This window comes from Amborella trichopoda, chromosome 3 (genome assembly GCF_054954075.1).
Source record: "Amborella trichopoda isolate Santa Cruz 75 chromosome 3, AtrichopodaSantaCruz75HAP2 v2.0, whole genome shotgun sequence".
Classification (NCBI taxonomy): Eukaryota; Viridiplantae; Streptophyta; class Magnoliopsida; order Amborellales; family Amborellaceae; genus Amborella; species Amborella trichopoda.
This window is the reverse complement of record NC_142338.1, coordinates 50,822,014-50,840,503: the sequence shown is the minus strand read 5'-3', so window position 1 is coordinate 50,840,503 and position 18,490 is coordinate 50,822,014. Positions and strand designations below refer to the sequence as shown.

The 18,490-nt window shown below is 38.2% G+C and overlaps 3 protein-coding genes across 4 annotated transcripts in view; 2 read left to right on the top strand and 1 right to left on the bottom strand.

The window, feature by feature from the left end:
• The window catches only part of LOC18429161 (zinc finger (MYND type) family protein / programmed cell death 2 C-terminal domain-containing protein), a 53,365-nt gene extending 49,472 nt beyond the window's left edge, over window positions 1–3,893 (top strand). For both annotated transcript variants that reach the window (XM_006838453.4, XM_011623197.3), the window contains exon 11: window positions 3,013–3,893. In XM_006838453.4, coding sequence (XP_006838516.2) covers window positions 3,013–3,168 — 156 coding nt within the window. In that variant the 3' untranslated portion in view covers window positions 3,169–3,893. The remainder of the gene's footprint in view (window positions 1–3,012) is intronic.
• A 5,971-nt stretch (window positions 3,894–9,864) lies between these two features.
• On the top strand, window positions 9,865–10,754 carry LOC110006822 (light-harvesting complex-like protein 3 isotype 1, chloroplastic). Its single transcript, XM_088861155.1, has 3 exons — window positions 9,865–10,054; window positions 10,136–10,273; window positions 10,376–10,754. Exons 1-3 carry the CDS (start codon window positions 9,931–9,933, stop codon window positions 10,591–10,593), a joined length of 480 nt encoding a protein of 159 aa, XP_088717281.1. The 5' UTR covers window positions 9,865–9,930; the 3' UTR covers window positions 10,594–10,754.
• A 2,888-nt stretch (window positions 10,755–13,642) lies between these two features.
• On the bottom strand, window positions 13,643–15,844 carry LOC18429159 (light-harvesting complex-like protein 3 isotype 1, chloroplastic). Its single transcript, XM_006838451.4, has 3 exons — window positions 15,411–15,844; window positions 14,524–14,661; window positions 13,643–14,134 (listed from the first exon to the last, which is right to left on the bottom strand). The coding sequence occupies exons 1-3, from the start codon at window positions 15,763–15,765 to the stop codon at window positions 13,884–13,886; spliced, it is 744 nt and encodes a 247-aa protein (XP_006838514.3). The 5' UTR covers window positions 15,766–15,844; the 3' UTR covers window positions 13,643–13,883.
• Window positions 15,845–18,490: the final 2,646 nt, after the last annotated feature.

Here is an 18,490-nt window from a genome sequence, read left to right as displayed (position 1 = left end):
TGTCCAAGGAATAGAATCTGGCTTCAATCTCCCATAACCTATCCATCCTTCCAAAATGTAGTTCCCTGCCGCAATCCAAATTAGAAACATAACCAAACATCAATGCATTTCAAGAGATGGTCCATATTGATGTGGATTTTAGAGAGGGGGAATATTATATGTGTGTGTATATATATATATATATATATATGGTTATGTTAGGGTGCTCACACTATGGAGTAATTCATCATTATACTTAACAATTTTTGACACTTTTATACCCTTGTTTTGTACTTAGAGCATTTTTTTAATAAGGGCATTTTTGTTCGTTAAGATGGTGTGACATCATCCACATGGGGTGTGATGTCATCTACATGAAGCATTAAATTCCACTAGTGTGTTCCATATGGGTGATGTTACAACCCATGTTGATGACGTTATACCCTCCTAATGACAAAAAATACTCTTATTAAAAAAATGCTCCATGTACAAAACAAGAGTAGAAAAGTGTCAAAAATTGTTGAGCACAATGATAATTTATTCCGTAGTGTGAGCACTTTAACATAACCCATATATATATATATATATATATATATATATATATGGGTAAACCTTACAACAACTAGCCAGCTATAATGAATATTGTATTGGTGGAATGGGAGCCGTCAGATCTTCATCATGCGGTTCAGAATGCACATCATTATTTTAATTTTAATTTATTTATATGAATCTGATTAATATGAAATTTTGGGTGTATATACCTAACACTATTGCGCACCATATAAAAAAATTATTTTCAATAATTTAAAATGACCAAACTGCCCCCGTCATTTTTCAGGGGTATTTCGATCATTTTATATTTTGGAAAATATTTTTATTTGTGCACCCTATTTTTTAGTATCCACGTCTAAAATTTCATTATGATCCGATTTATAGAAAAATAATTAAAATTAAAACAGTGATATGCATTATGAACCGCATGATGAAAGATCTGATGACTTCCATTCCACCTATATTACTATTCATTATAGCTGGCCAGCAATATATATATATTTACTGTGATCACCGCATACCAATGAAGTTGAAGGATAAGTTTTATAGGTCAATTGTGAGACCAATTGAAGCCATCACAATTGGGCGGACAAAAAATAATATGCCCATAGAATGAGTGTAGCGGAGATGATGATGTTGAGATGGATGAGTGGCAAGACAAGAAAGGATATAATTTGAAATGAATCTATTCGAGAGAAATTAGGTGTGGCACCAATAGGTGATGAGATGAGAGAGTAAACTTTAGTGGGCTGGCTCTGTGTGGCGCTGACCAAGTACAACACATGTTAGGAGGTTCGAGTTAGTTCAAGTAGAAAAAGTGAAAAAGGCAAGGGGCAGGCCCAAAACGACGTGGTTGGAAGTAGTCCGAAAAGATATGGCGACTTATTACCTCTTTGAGGGTATGATCTTAATAGAGCAGAATGACGGACCAGGATTCGTGTAGCGGACCCCAATTAATTTGAAAAAGGCTATGATGATGATATATATATATATATATATATATATATACATATATATATATATACATATATATATATATATATATATAGAGAGAGAGAGAGAGAGAGAGAGAGAGAGAGAGAGCTCACTTACTGGCCGGCTGCGAAGAATTACAGGGAGATTATCGGGAATAGGTTGAATAGGGTAGGTTAGATTAAGAAAGGAAAGGGAGAGAGGATCTACATCGGTTTGTCCATCTGAGCCTTATCCCAACTAATTGGGGTCAGCTACACAAATCTTGTTCCACCATTCCACTTTATTAATGGTCATACAAGTCACCATATATTCTTATTGCTTTCATCCATGTCCTTTGAGGTCTTCCACTTGAACCAAATCACCCTTATAACTTTTGTTGTTCTAAGTTGATATTGCATATGACTAAATCACCTAATTGTACTTTCTCCCATCTTTTGGCCTATTGGAGCTTCTCTCAAATGTATCCATTCTGAATTCTAACGTTCCTTTTCTTGTCACTCTTCCATCTCAACGTCTTCATCTCAACTGCACTCAGTATATAAATATGTTATTTCTTGACTACCTAACATTTCGTCTTATAAAACATGATTGGTCTTATAGCCGCTCTCTAGAACTTACCCTTTAGTTTCATTGGTATGCGACGATCACATAAGACTCGAGAAGCATATCACCTCTTTGTCCACCCACCTCTAATTCTATGAGCAACATTTTCCTCAATCTCTTTTTTCATGGATTATCGACTGAAAATATTTAGCTATTTCTTGGCATCAATTTAACTAACTCTTTGTTTTTGCTCTTATTGTTACTAAACAAGCATTCTATATATTTCGTCTTTGTCCGGTGAATTTTAAAATCTTAAATTCTAAATCATTGCTCTAAAGTTCTAACTTCGCATTCATGCCATCTCTAATTTCAGCAATCATCACTATGTCCTCTGCAAATAGTATACACCAGGGAACTTCATCTTGTAGATGCATGGTTCACCCGACCATAACTAAAACAAAGAGATGATGCTGACCCCTGATGTGTCTTAAGCCCTAAATGGGTTAAGGTAGATTATTCAGGATAAATTAAAAGAATAAATAAATAAAATTAAAGGAGGCACGGGCTTGGGGTGTGGGTTGAGATCTTTCGAGTTTTTTTTTACACCCCTTGATGGAAAATAAAGGGGAGGGGTTATGATGAAAGGAAGGAGATTTTTGGGAGTAAGTGAGATATTTGCCCTCATAAATCCTTTCCATGTCCCACACCTTTTGGATCTGCGCCGTTTATTATTATGATGATTTTTACAAAGTTAGAAATCAAACCATTTGGGTGTAATTCCATTGGACCTATTATCAATTCTCTCTCTCTCTCTCTCTCTGTGGCCACAAACAAGACTTTTGCAAATGTTTATTTATTTTGAACTGTGCATGTGTACCTTAATTTGGCTTCATCGTGCTCAAATCATTATAATTAGGAATTACTCTTGAAAAGATAATGATAATTGAAACGCTTCTTTTGCAGGTATTGCCTCAACTGCTCTATTATTTTCATGTTAAAAATGATGATGACTCGATCGATTGGGCGACAATCGTCATTCACACTTGTGGATCTTCGTGTGATACTGGCCCCACCTACAAGGAGGAGTTTGCTTGGGTGCAGCTTTGTTCTACTCCTTGACTATCTCCAGAAGCATTTTCTTAGTTGGTTTCTCTTCCATGCGAGGGTGGTTTTAAGCTTCTTTCCAGGAAACAGAAAAGCCTAGGGGTGTTTCTTCATCAATTTTTCTCTGCTCTTGCTTTTTGTGTTGAGTTCAATGAAATTATATCACAGTGAATGTACTGCACAAGGTCCCTTCCAAGGCAGCAACAAAATGCCCTAAACAACGAGGGCCTTGTAGTTGCACTAACAACTGAACTCGTGCAGCAAAAATGGTTCGATGTTGAGTTTACGTTGGTTGCGCTGATGACCGAACTCCTTTTATTGACTCATTGCACTAACGGCAAAACTCATTGGGGCTTTGCTCGTTGCTTCCTCATCTACGCTCGTAAAGCCAATATTACTTTTTGGGATGGGAGGTGAAACAACAGTGGAAGCGGACATTTCGAAATAACAACATAAATTAACGAGACTCGGTTATCCTGGACCGCGCTCCAGAAAAAGTGGCCCGCTTGATAACCAATGTGAAGGGTACAATTTTGTTAAAGAGTTACTCGCACTCTTGGATGAGTTTTGTATTAAATAATATTCTTCCTTTAGTGAACACAGATTAATATAGCATTTGATTTGTTAGGTGATTTGAATACACCTCAATGAACATTATTGATCAAATGAACACAATTTAGGACATGTAAATTTAATCAAGAGCAGAATAATAAAGCACACAAGCGCCAATGCAAAGAAAACTTTGGTTAAAGAAATTGCTCTTTTATGGAAAGTTTTCATGCTCCCACTGGCGCAAAGTGTACATTTGCGGAAAGCCTTATAATGGGCGGGCAGCCCAGCCCTAAAAAGTAGGGTCTAGACTACAAACTGTGGTCCGAGGGCCAGTACCGGTCTGCTTTTTCTTGTTCTTTTTCATTTGGTTTTGGCTTGGCCCAGTCCAGATCAACCCTAAGTCCACACCACTGTGCTCCGAAAAATTGCTTTCTGGGTCTAAACGTTTTGGCAAGTAATATAAGAATGCAGTATTTTTTTGGCTCTCCAACGGGATTATAGAATTTCCTATAAAAAAAATCATTCTAAGAGGGTCATTTTCCTAAGGAAGAAAATGTCAAATTTGCTCCTACAGGAGCAAAGCAAACGCCCTCTTTCTTACTTTTTCTGCTAGATCTTAGGAGTATGATCCATCTTGGGACCACACAAACTGGAACCCTTTCAGGCTTTTGAAAGTATGTGGGAAAGGTCGCCGACAATAGAGGCAAGACCAGCATGGGCCTCCATCCCTGCCCCATAACAACTCCTTGACCCCCACAAATGCATTACTAATATTACCTATTAGGAGGCAGAAGGAAGTTGGGGTGTTTCAATGGCCCATATCCTAGTTGCCACCATGCCAATTGCGAATGGCTGTACCTTTGGAAATCATATCGGTCTTCATGTGTAGTTTTTAGTTTTACTTTCATAGCTTGCTCTTGACTCCGTGATTTCATGTATTTGAGCCACTCTCACCTGAGTGGCGTTTGCCACCTCACGTAGCGATCCCTCACCTTGCCGCCCTCCGGTATGAAAAATTGGGGTCATGGGGTGAGGTCGTGACAAGGAGCCCATCTCTCACAGAATAAAGTCATGTGTGTTGAGAGGGAGGACAAGGTAGTCGACGCTTGTGTGCTCGGGCTGGCCCAAGAGTGGCGCTGCCCTGAGCAGTGAGATGCATGGCGCATCCAGGGTTTGGCGCAAGAGGGCTTGGTCTGAGACGCGATCTCAAGGTAGCGTGAGAGTTACCCCGAGATGTAGTTCACATGAGTGAAGCAGAAGCAAGGGGAGTTGCCTTGTGATGACCCACAGGAGCAGTGACAACCTGCTTGCCTTTCGTGGAAGCGGAAGGGGCCGCCTTCCGGCATGCATCAGCAGTATGATTGGCAAGTGACTTGCCAGAAAAAGGGTGCATGTCATATGGGGCAGTAGAAGCGCTACCAATCCCAAGAGCTTTGATGGAGGGTCCACCAGAACGAGGAAGTGGGGAGTTGGAGAGCTTCAAATCCCTTCTCGTACCGATCCAAGAGAGAACCTGAGAGCCGGACTGTGAGTAGCGACCCAAGAGGAGTATAGGGAACGAGGCTTGAAGCGCTCATTTCCCTAGGGCGGTCACGAGTGAAGGGACGAAGAAATCCCCAATTCAAATGAATGGTTGAAGAACCCTGATGCCATGGAGTGCAGTGCAAAAGGGTAAAAAGGATGTTGACCAAACAAGAGCGAGTCGACAATGGGGTAGCAAGTCCCCAGTGGAGTCGCCAATCTGGTCAGATGCCTCGATCTTATCTCCCCAGATATGGATGATCGGGTGACACATGTCTCGAGTTAGGAAGATTCGAGACCTGAGATCACTCTCTAGGGAACGTTGTTCATAGAACAAGGGCAGGTGCCCAACTGGTGAGAGAGGAATTTATCGTGAGGGGGGGACCAACCTAACCTGGGTTCGTGATTTACCCGGGCTAACTCACGCAGGCGCCTCTTAGATCATGGCGAAAAGTCCCCCAGCTGCTTCAACTGGTTCGAACTCGCCTCCCTTGATTAACAATCTTCTCGTTTTTGGCAAAACATAACATGGCTTAATTTGCAAGACAAGTGGGCTAAGGGACCCACCCTTGTCTTGAGGAGAACATGCACCGAGTGCACATTCAGATAGTGGGGGAAAAGATGAGAAATTAGATAGAGATGACGAAATAATAGAAAAAGAGACAAGAACTAGACAAGGGGATGTGACTAGCATGATAGTTGGATCAATGCGATGATCAGCTAGGAGTGGTAGCAAGACGGGCATGGTACTCTTGACCTTCACGACGACAATACTACTCGAAACGGAGGCTGCTACTGCAATGCTAGACTGAGTCTACCTTTTAATCTAGCGACTGAGAATAGAGATGTCGAGGAGAAACATAAAGACATAAATGACACTAAAGAGGTGTTAGACATTACCGTGCATGTGGCTGCTCATGGCTAAGGGACGCGCGTGGCAAGCAGGCGGCATTAGACAGGTTTGGACTATTGTCATGTGGATAAGCAACGAAAGTCACCGCGCAGACAGCAATAAGATAGCTGTCTCCCGCAGGCGGTGATGGATATCGTCGTCTACGATTGTCGCAAGGCGAGGATGTGGGTGTATCGCCACGAGGCGCAGGGGGCAACCGTGATCAAAGTGAACTGCGACTGGAACATTTGCCTGCGCTGCGGCTAAGATACAAGCAGCAACCAGGGCTAGTACTCCATGTTTCTGTGCACTTGGATGAATCTGGAGAATAGCTGGGCTTCTTTCTGCCTCAGTAACAGTCACAACAGCTTCAATTCCTCCATGTTTTAGTGCACTTGGGTGACTCTGGAGGTCTCATTCTCTTGATTCCCATTGCATTGTTTTTGCTTGTTTTGTTGCTACAACTTCCACAAGCAGTTTTTTAGTTGGGTTTGTTGCTCCATAGCTTGGAGATAAAACTTTAGCGCATATTTGATTGGCTGGTCCAGCCGGATCCCTTTGTAATAGAGTCAGCTATGCAGATATTTGGCCCGCCTTCTCTTGCCTAGGTTTTCTTCTAACCAGCAGCTTTCTTTGCTGAATACAAATTTCTCAGTGGGCTTCTTACCAGCCTTGGGCGCCATTGCAATCTAGAGAGAGAAAATATATGATGAAATCCTTCTTTTGCCTAGTTTTTTTTTGGGTGGTCGTCTCTCGCTCAGGTTCATCAGTGGTAGCCTGAGTTTTGTCTCTCTTTCTTTGTTGTCATTGGCTTCGTCTTCTTCTTGGTTACAGATGTGGCGCTCGTAGCTGCAATGGTGGGCATCTTCTTTGCTGGTGGACTACTCCTCGCCATAATCCCATCATCATCATCTGAGTTACTGCTGGGAGCTTTCTTTTATCTCACATTCATGACGACAGAAGGTGGACAAAAGACCATTTCTGAAGGAAGCTCTCAAGAGCTGATCTCCTCTTCCTCTTCTTTCTATCTTCATCATTCAAATAATACAGGGATGATATTGTTTGCCAACAACTCACTAGATAAAACTATCTACTATGGAAGAGGGTATGCTTACAGCCCTCAAGCTAAACACAAGCTCAGTTTCATCGATGAAACCCTTGTTCAACGAGAGGAGAGTTCACTTTCTTTTCCCTCTTGGAGTCACTGTAACACAATGGTCCTCTCTTGAATTTGGAATGCTGTTTGTAAAGACCTCACGAACAGTATCATCTACTTCGACACATCGAAGGAAGTATGGGAGGATCTATAGGAGCGTTTTTCACAAGGTAATGCTACCCAAATCTATCGCATTACACGTGATATTTCTAATCATATTCAGGACCAGCTCTTTGTCCTGCAATATTACACCAAGCTCAAGGGGTATTGGGAAGAGTTGGATTCTCTAACCCCTTATCCTAAATGCTCTTGTGGTTCTATCAAAGAAATCTATCAGACGAGACAAAATGAGTTGGTATTTCAGTTCCTTATGGGGTTAAATGAAACATATTCCACTGTGCGAAGTCATATTCTCACTATGGATCCCTTACCATCCCTACGCTTTGATCTTGCAAGATGAAAGACATTGTATAATTCAAAAACATTTACCACAACCCTTAGATGGTGCTGTTAGGGATGCTTCTAATGTCAATGGAGGTGGTCGTGAATGTGGTGCTTATGGAAATCACCTCAAGGGCCGTGGCAACGGCAGAGGAGGATGTGGACGCGATAGACCACGCTGTGACCATTGTGGTTTTTTTGGTCACATTCGTAACCAATGCCGCAAGTTGCATGGCACGCTGGGAACCCGGAACATTGCTACTGTTGCCAACAATTCCAGCAATGAAACTAGCAAACCTGCCGACAATTCCATTGTTGTGCATCTTTCTTTAGAATAACACTCTTAGCTCATGTCTCTACTCACCGATGATCATAGCTTATCTTCAGCCAACTTTGCAGGTATGACAGTATATTGTACTTCTTTGCCCTCTATGTCATCCTCATGGATCATAGACACCAAAGCTTCCGACCACATGGCATCGCCTTCAAATTTCTTAAAACCTAAAACTAATTTGCATCACACTCAATATATCCGTCTCCCTAATGGTGAAGTTGTTTGTGTTTCACACAAAGGAAATTGCTCTCTTTCTTCTTCACTGCATCTAAAAGATGTTTTATGTATTCATAACTTTGACTTAAATCTACTTTATGTTAGCAAACTAACAAAAACCCATAATTGTGCTGCCATTTTCTTTCCAAATTTCTGTATGTTTTAGGACCTAGCAATGAAGAAGGTGATTAGTCTGGGTGAGGAACATGACAGACTGTATTTTTACAAAAACCCAAGAATAAAGCATCTCTACCATCAAGTGTCCTCAGTCCACCTTTAGCACAACCGACTCGAACATCCATCCAATCAGCGCTTAAGAAATTTGTCCAATGAAATTTCTACTTCTTTCTCTGAAAATAATTGCTATCCTTGTGAAATTTGTCCTGTTGCCAAGAACACTAGAGAGCCTTTTCCTCTTAGCACTAATAGAAGTATAGTTCTTTTTTAACTCATTCATTGTGATATTTGGGGAGCATACACCCCTCCAACACACACTGGTGCACGATAGTTTTTTACTATCGTTGATGACTTTAGTCGTTGAACATGGGTTTTTTGATGAAATTTAAGAGTGAAACATTCTCTTATATAAAATATTTTTGGGCTATAATCGAAAACCAATTTAACTTAACAATCAAAACCCTGAGATCCGACAATGAGACATAATTCCTCTGTCATCAAATGGAGAATTATTTGAATGAGAAAGGAATTCTGCACCAAAGTACCTGCGTCAATACAACCCGAGAAAATGGAGTGGTTGAATGAAAACACAAGGATCTCCTTGAAAAAACTTGGGCTCTGCGTTTTCAAGCTGGTCTACCTATTAAATTATGGGGAGAATGTGTCCTTACAGCCATTTACCTAATTAACCGGTTGCCTTCTCCCATTCTACACGGCAAAACATCTCATGAAACCTTGTTCAGTGTCAAACCCATCTACCAACACCTACGTGTGTTCAGTTGTTTGTGTTATGCTCACATCACATCACATGACAAGTTTGCCCCTCGTGCAAGAAAATGTGTGTTTACTGGTTATCCATATGAACAGAAAGAATACAAAGTTTTTTATCTTGATGAGCAAATATTCTTAGTTAGTAGGGATGTCTCTTTCCCTGAGGACCAATCCCCCTTCTTATCCAGTCACACCACTATAAATATTGATATTCTAAGTTCATCTATTTCTATCCCTATCATCGAGGATGTTGATTCTACAACAGTCCTAGAGACACCTCTTATGCCCACCACCCGTGCACAAGCTCAGCCTCCGCCATCACGTACCATCACGGAGCTACAATTAACCACCATTGAAACAATTGCTACGGATTTTGTCCCACCATCAACACACCACCTCCACTATCCTCATGCAAATCTGCATGTGTACACCATCCTCTGGGATGACTCACTGGTTATAAGTGTTCTTATATTGCCTCCTCACCTACAGACCATCACCCTTCATCATCTGTTTTTAACATAGGTACTAAATATCCATTGGTTCATTATCTTTCCTACAACAATTTTTCCCTTCCTCATAGAGCCTTCCTTGCTTCTATATCCTCTAACCATGAACCTAGAAGTTTCTCTACTGCCATTAAAGATCCTCGTTGGAAGGATGCCATGATTGCCTCAAACAGGTAAATTAGGGATATTCCATTGGAGAAATAGCAATGGAATGAAAGAGAAGAGAGTGATTATGAAGGGATTTCAAGACAAGAGATGGAGAAATGGGAATTGGGACCTCAACATGTTTGCTGATAAAGATGGCAAAATGGACTGGCATGCTCTCATCAAGGCTGGTCCACCTCTCTCTCCCCTACATGCGTACACATACACTCTCTAAAATGCATTAACTTTGTTAGTGTAATGTGATTCTGCAGAGGCTAGGCGAAGGAAGATGCTGGAAGTCAATCCGGAACCGTCATTGAACGAGGCTCCTGTACTCTTCAACACTTCTATTATACCATGGTGGGCTTGGTTCACAGCATCTCTCCAGCCCATCAAAGAATTATCGAATGGTAACATATTAAATTCACAATTCTGTGTGCGCATGTGTGTACGTGTGCATATATATGAGAGAGAGTGTGTGTGCTTCTCTCAGTAACGATATGCATTTGCAGGTGGTAGCACTATGGTCGGATTCTTCATGGCGTATTACATTGTGGAGGCTTTAAGGGGAGTGGGTATGATGGGACAGACTATCCATGATATGCCCATGAATCTCTTATTTGCAATCCTTGTCATTCTTCTCTTAATCCCCCAAACCCAAAAGCTTGGGGCTCTTCAAAAGTGGAGTCGGATGCCATACAAGAAATCACAAACAAAAGAATCGGAGTAAATGTTTATGTTTCTTAACAATCATCATCATGGTCAAAGCTTTTTTTCAATTAATTGGGGTCGGCTACTAAAAAAGTGCCTTTGTTTGTCACTTGTGTGTACTTTTTCCTCTTTTGTGAATATGAGGAAACAATTTGGTGAATCAAACATGTCTTGGGAGAATATTTTCTATTTACTTACAGTGACATACGACTTGGTAGTTGGTTTTGATTAATTAAAAAAATAAACTTAAGAACATGTGAGTAATTAGAAAATAAGTGGGGTGCGCATCATCTTAACCGGTGGGGACTCTACATAAACATTTAGCAGTCCATCACTTTAACATAACTGATGTATGTCTCTCAAAAATAAAAAACCGCATAACTGATGTATGCCTAAGAGGCTGTCTAGATGCAACATTGGTGTCGAATATTCTCGAGATCGCCCGAGAATCTATTTTTAATACATAAGGTTTTGAATAGAAGTGTGTAGTCTTAAGAACTCACCAATGAAAAGAGCACCAGCAATTTAAATGACGATAACTTCACATTTGCGATATAAGAGTACAAAATCCTGCAAGATATTAAGATTCTGGATATAAACCAGGGATTCTTAATAGTATTAAGATTAATACTCTTTCCCAACTTGATTGTAACAAAGTAATAACAAGCTTACGTTCAGAGATTTTTTTTTTCCACATGATATGATATTCTAAAACACAAAATGGCTTAATGTTAAACTTAGAGAAGAAACTGTACAAATTTATGCACTAATCATCCATACAAATAACATGGCAACAAGATACCAGTAAGGAAAGAAAAACCGGCCTATACAATGCAGATTCAAAAGAAAATGTAGTAGTCATCTTCATATGTTGTTCAGTTTTGAACCCATGTATCATGCCAAAAATTATCAAGGAAATGTGGAAGAGAACTACTCATCCTTAATGTTCAAAAAATAGAACTAGTCATCCTTCATTGCGACAGTAATACCAAAGTTTGGGGGAGGGACATATAGCTTTCTTTTTCTTTTTTTGCTTTGGGTATTGTAGTAGTTTTACTAAAGGCTATAGTTGAAATTATTCCAGTGAACCTGTCTACATGGCTTTAAATTAACAGCAATCAGGCCTGTTAGAATGGCGTGGTGCTATTCATACCCTCCATTTTACTGCTGGGTTGCGATTTACAGTATTCGTAAAAATAATAAGAAATAATTAGATGGTTAATTTGTAGAACAAAACATATGAAAGTCACGTTGTTAATCATCATCGGAGCCTTTTTCCAACTTATTTAAGGCCGGCTATAGGAATCTTGGTATGTCCTTCTGCTCTATCAATGATCATTCCCTCAATGAGGCCATAAATCCTCATATCTTTTGTCAATACTTCCAACCATGTCCTTTTGAGCTTCCTAATAGGTATTGTATTGGTTCTAGCTATACATTGCCAGTCCTCCTAAGTCTACTATCACCTATTTGAGACACACCTAAGTTCTCCCTAATATATTCATTTTGAATTCTTGCCTTTATTGTCTTGCCACTCATCGATCTTAACATATCCCCATCTCAACTATACTCATCCTATGGGTATGCTGTTTCTTGACCGCCTAACATTATCCCCCATAAAACAAAGTTGGTCTCACAAATGTCATGATGGAATTTCCTCTTCAGCTTCATTGGTATATAGCAATCACATAAAACTCCAGTTGCACATCCTAATATATCGAAAATGTGCTCTTTTTATATTTCTTGATTGTCAGTCTTACCTACTTCCTCAACTTTGCCCACATTATTATTAAACTTTCATTCCATATACTTTGTTTTATTCCGACTAATTTAAAATCTTTTGATTCTAAAGTATCAGTCCAAAGTGCTAATTTTGGATTGACGCCTCTTCGAGTCTCATCGATCAAAACTATGTCGTCTACAAAAAACATACATCATGATACCGTATTTTATACGCGCCTGGTTAAGACCTTCATAACTGAGACAAAGATGTATGGGCCCAATGATGTAAAACTCACTCATCTCTCTACTAGTTTGTCCATGCAATAGTTGACACTTCATCATACATATCTTTTACTAAGTCGATATAGTATCTAGAGACTCATTTATCTTCCAACACCCACCAAATTATCTCTTAAGGTACTCTTTCTCTAGATAAATAAAGACCACATGGAGGTCTTTGTTTAAGTTACTTGAATTTCTCCATGCATCTTTAAAGGTTTCCGAACTAGGGAGTTAACCAACAAGAGCATGGGCTGGTAAAGCATGTCAATGTTATATTTATAATTATGATACTGCCACTCTATTTTAGTGTTCAATTAGTGACAATATCATAATTATAGATGTAAAGTTGACATGCTATTCCAGCCCATGCTCTTGTTGGTTAACTCCCTAGTTCTGAAATCTTTAAAGATGCATGGAGAAATTCAAAGCAACTTGAATAATCATGTTTCACAAATAAGGTGTGTCCTATCCAACATCGAAAAGGTGGGGAGTTGGATGATTGTATTATTTAGCTGATCATTTGGTGGATATGAAGAATAAGCAGATTGCCATTTCAGTCACTCACAAACTAATCGCAATGGGAAGCATCAATCAGAGGATAGTTTTGAATGGGCTTAAATTTTAAAGTTAACAAGAAAACAGCCTCTTAAATTCTAGAGATATTCCAACTCATTTCATATTCAACATTTTCGGCAGTGCCAAATTGCAGCAATATAATCATGTATTCGATAGGACTATTTAATTTTACCCCATTAATGCAGAACATCAGGTTTGATCAGTCCAAGCTGAATGCAAAACAATAATCTTTTTTGATGGCTGAGTAACTCCAAGGGACAATTAATGAAAACAAGGAGTGGGAGTAAAGAAGTGACATAAAAACATAAAAATACTTATCACCTGTGATTTATTGAAGTTTTATTTAGAAAATGTGTAAGAGCCATACATCGACTGTATCTGACAGGTCGCGTATAAACTAAATATAGTTGTTTGAACCAACAATTCTTAAATAACTCTGGAAACAAACTCTGGCAAATTATCATCATCATAATTTAAAGAACTGAAGATGATGAAGCAATCAAAATGATTCACTGAATTGAACGCTGAGGTGGAAACAAATTATTCTAATTGAAACATGAGATGATGAGATGCTTTAAACTCTTTAAAGACAACAATATAACTCCATTCCTAAAGGAAAAGGAAAATAAAAGCAAAACTCTCCTCTACATAAAAGACATGAAATATGGATAAAATACAAGAAAGTAAAGTAATAGGGGTCATATAGAAAGGGAGGGATTCATGGGGCAACTAGTCTTTCTCTGAATCACCAGATGGTTCATCTTGCCATGTCGCTTGCCATTGCTTATCATAAAATGTCGACTCCTTCACAAGTTTATTTAGGGTTTCGATGTCCTCATTCTTTCGGATGAAAAGAACTCCAAGCACTGCAATGAAAAGAAGAGTTTTGCAAAAGAAATTGCCCATCTGATCCACAAGGCCAACGCCTGTCAAGCTATCCACAAAGTAAGCCATGAAAAACCCTATCATAGCAGCACGGCCTGCAAAATCAAGAAATAATGGCCAGTTAAGTTCAATGTTTCTCAATCACAAAGCAAATAGAATGATCTATGATGAAAATTTTGGATTGGAATCCAGAACCACCAAGGAGCATCTTTCTATCTGATAAATGCAATTAGGAAAACAATGGCAAGATAGCTTGACTGTTTCTTAGTCACTTGGAGAATAATGCATGATGAAACTTAGAAACTCCGAAATCCATAGTGAGTATCTTCCTCACTGAGTCCCTTCAAGAATAATGCATGATGAACTTCGTTTGAAAATACACATGTGCTTTTACTTGATCAACATGTGGTTACTAATCAAAAGAAGAAAAAGAAAAGGAATACTACTGCTACGGATATAAAAAACACAAAAAAACAGGACTCACCATTAAGTAGCTCAGCCTCTGGAAGGTGAAACCTTTTGACCCATGCCCACCAAGGAATGATGGAGGTGTCAAACACCACAGGGTTATCATTGCTCGAAGATTCTGGATTATCTTCAAGCCATTTCCGTCTTTTAACCTCTGAGTTCCAAGAGGTTATCAGATTCCAAACACATGAAAATAAAAGAGATTTTCAGAAGAGATGCACTGAAAAAATGAACAAAATATAAAACAGTTGTACTTGTATGAAAACTTTGTTATTTTAAAGGCCTCTAAGGCTGCAGACATTCTACATGCCTCTTTACAAAGCAAAGGAGATATCATGACCCCAAATCGATATTTCTGTCAATATACTGAATTCCACACCAAAAAGAAAAAGAAAAAAAAAGGGACTAGCTCAAATATTATAAAGAAAAAGGAAACATGATGCATTTTACTAACTTAACTATATTAATTTAGAAAGAAATCCCACAACTATTTCAAAATAATTAAGAAAATGCAACGAGGTGTCAAAATAAGCCCAGGAACCAAGCCCCTTTGAACCTACTACCATAAATCTCTCTCTCCCTCGCCAAATATCAAGACACTAAAATACGTGAAGAATTTCCAAATTATAAGAAAAGGAGAAACAGGAAAAATGAGACAAATTTCCTTCATAGGAACAATATGAAGCTACAAGAAAACCCAAGAAAAGAATCCATTTGTGTATGAAACTTGATCCATTAACGAAGAATGTAAAAAGAATCCAGAAAAAAATTCTCACAAGTTCGATAAAAAACATAGAACGAAAATGCCACTTAAAATAAGGGGAACCCAAATTGCAAAAATGGAAGAAAAAACCCCAAAAAAATTCAGGCAAACAGAGACATAAAAAAGAAAAACGCCATTACCAGCATCAATGACAGTATCCCAATCTGTCTTCTCATCCTTTGCAAACTGTGTCAGGTCCCACGATCCCTTGACCCACCTTGGGTCTCCAAATTTAGGGGCAACAGTAGCCACACCATTCAAACTTTGGGCTTCTCTTTTCTCTTCCAAGTTTGGAGGTGGGTTTTCTTCCTTTACTTGTTTCTCCTCCACAACAGTAGAACCCACCAGACCTGCTCCATTATCTGGAGTTGCGGTTACAGGAGATAAAGAGAGTCTCTTCGAGAACATAGAGAACCCATGTTTTCTAATGTGAATGGGTTTCTTTGTAGAGAGAGAAAAGAGAGAAGGAAGTGGTGAAAGAGAGAGAGCGGCCATTATTGCTGAGCTAGCACTCTGGTATGAGAGAGAGCGGAGAGGATAGAGTGAGAAAGCCCATGCTTTTGCTGCCTGTACTTTAGGCCTTATGTAAAAGGAGATGACATTGAAGAAATTCGAAAAGATTAGGTGGTAATGCCCAGGATAGGAACGCTCGGCCGTGTGCCACAAAATGTGGCTCGAGGGTCGGGCTCGGTGCAGTCCAGGTCCATTTTTTTAATCTTTTTTACATTTTTTTCATTTAATTTTACTCAGCACGGCCGGGTCTGCACCGGCACTCAGGTCAACAGGGCCGGGCTAGCCATTTCGAGCCCTAGCAAAAAAACCTTTCGTTTTCTTCTCAGGTAGATCTGACGTAAGAGTTCTACTTTTACTCCTTATGGTAAAAGTTGAATTGGGATTAAATTTAGGACCTCAAATTTTGGGGAAGCAACATGTCGAATCCCTATATTAATCTCAATAAAAATTTTCTAATTGCAATATCTATGCACTTCTAAAAAAAATGTCAAAAGAGACATTCCAAATTTTAGAGATAAGATTTAATTTTAGAAAACTCAAAATTCAAAATTCTTCTTTTCAAAGTAAATTATTAAGTTCCCAAAAAAAAAAAAATCCCAAATAGATATCCGGGCCTATTAATCAATATATTTTTTAAATGGATTTTAAGACTTAATTTAAGGACTTATAATCTATAATATGGAGATCATGAATATAAAAAAAGTAAATAATTTTTAAAATTAAAAATAATAATTCCAATAAAAAAATATTTGAACCTTTAGTTACCACTATTTTTAATTCGAGCACCTATTTACACTTTCTGGAGGGCATATGCAAAATTGCAGTCCAGCCTGCATGAAACAATTCATATGACCAAGAGAATGGATGTACATTAATACCCCTATGGCGGGGTGCCGTTTGTATAAAGCCTAGCCTCTAAACAATCTTTGTGATTGTCTTAAAATATATTTTCATTTTTATTTATGTAAAACTTCAAAAAATAGTGTAGATCGACAGTCTATGAAAACTTGAAAATTGATGATCCAAAAATGTATTACAAAATAAATTATTTTCAAAACTTGAAATCCATTTTTCCCATGTCCATGCATCTTGATATCGGAGGATATTTGGGCGTCAAAACAATCTCTTCTAGTTAAATTTTGAGGGAGGCTCTAATTTGATTGTTTAGAGCCTCAGCTCTAATTAACCCCATCGCGTAACGGTACTCTTTGTTATCTCATAGGATGAGAGCACCAAAGGTGCACGAGTAAGCCAATGGATTACGCTCCCGGGGGAGCGTACAATGTTTTGGCTACTATTTAACTACTTTTGCCATTACGGTGTTACTGCTTGGTGGACTCCGCAGGGGTCATAAAGATTACATTATTACTTCCTTGTTGGGGTGGTATTACCTCCACAGCATGTGGACGCAAGGTCCACACACCTTTTAATGGTTTAGATTGAAGCATGATCATCCAAGGGCCAATAATCAGTCTTAATTTTTATTTTTATTAAAAAATAGTTTTAATCTAAAACTTCGGTTTTAGTTTTATTTTTTATCAGATTGAATAAAATTAATAAAAAAATATTTTTGAATAAAAATATTGTCAGAATTAAATTTAGAGGTATTTTGGTCTTTTTATTTAAATTAATTTTTAATTTTTTTAATTATATTTATAGAATCTACACTATAAAATTCAGATAAATATGTTATTTAAATAAAAAAATAAAAAAATAAAAAAATAAAATACGAAACTAATTTCAGCTGTTGGATATGGCCATATCAGATCTCAAGATTCTCAACCACTAGAACGGGGCTCGTGACCGGTCCATATAATGTGGACAGGATACTTTTCCTTATCATAAAATTTACATACTGCTTATCTAATTACAATAACTAAAATATGAATTAAATGGTCGAACGACCTTAAATCATCTAAATGTAACAAATCACCGAATTGCTTTTGTTGGACCTTTAACATATGTATTTTAAAGTCCACTTAGTTAGGCCAGCCAAATAATAAAAACATTCTTATTTGTCTAGGGTTAGCATTATGGAACAAAGGCTGACAGTTAAAAGAAGTGAGTTCGATGTTGCTGACAGTTAAAAGAAGTGAGTTCGATGTTGCTAATCCTCAATAATAAGCAGTATTTTTATCTTGAAAATTGTATAGAGCCTTGGCTCTAAACAATCAAATTAGAGCACACCTTTAAATAGTGTATGAAAATGTGGTTTCAACACTAGAAATCGTTGTGATAGCCTTAAAGTATATTTTTATTTTTATTTATAAAGTTTACAGCTTAAAAATAGTGTAGATCGACAGATCTGAGAAAAACTTGAAAATTTTGAAAATTGACGGTCCAAAAATGTGTTATAAAATATACTATTTTAAAACTTGAAATCCATTTTTTTCTCGTGTCCACACGTTTTGATGTCGAAATGATCAATTTGAGGATATTTGGGCATTAAAACAACCACTTCCACTGAAATTTTTGACGTAGGCTTTTATTTGATTGTTTAGAGCCTCAACTCTATATAAACTTTTCCCATAAATATATAAAATTATATAAATGATTATATTGCATTACCTTCTCCAAAAAATATTAAAAATTTCCAAACTGCCCGTCTTCAAGGTTGAGAAGGATAGATAATTGGGGCATTTCATTCAATTGACCTCAAGAAGCCCTAATTGAATGACAAAAACATCATGGCTTGTTAAGGATTACA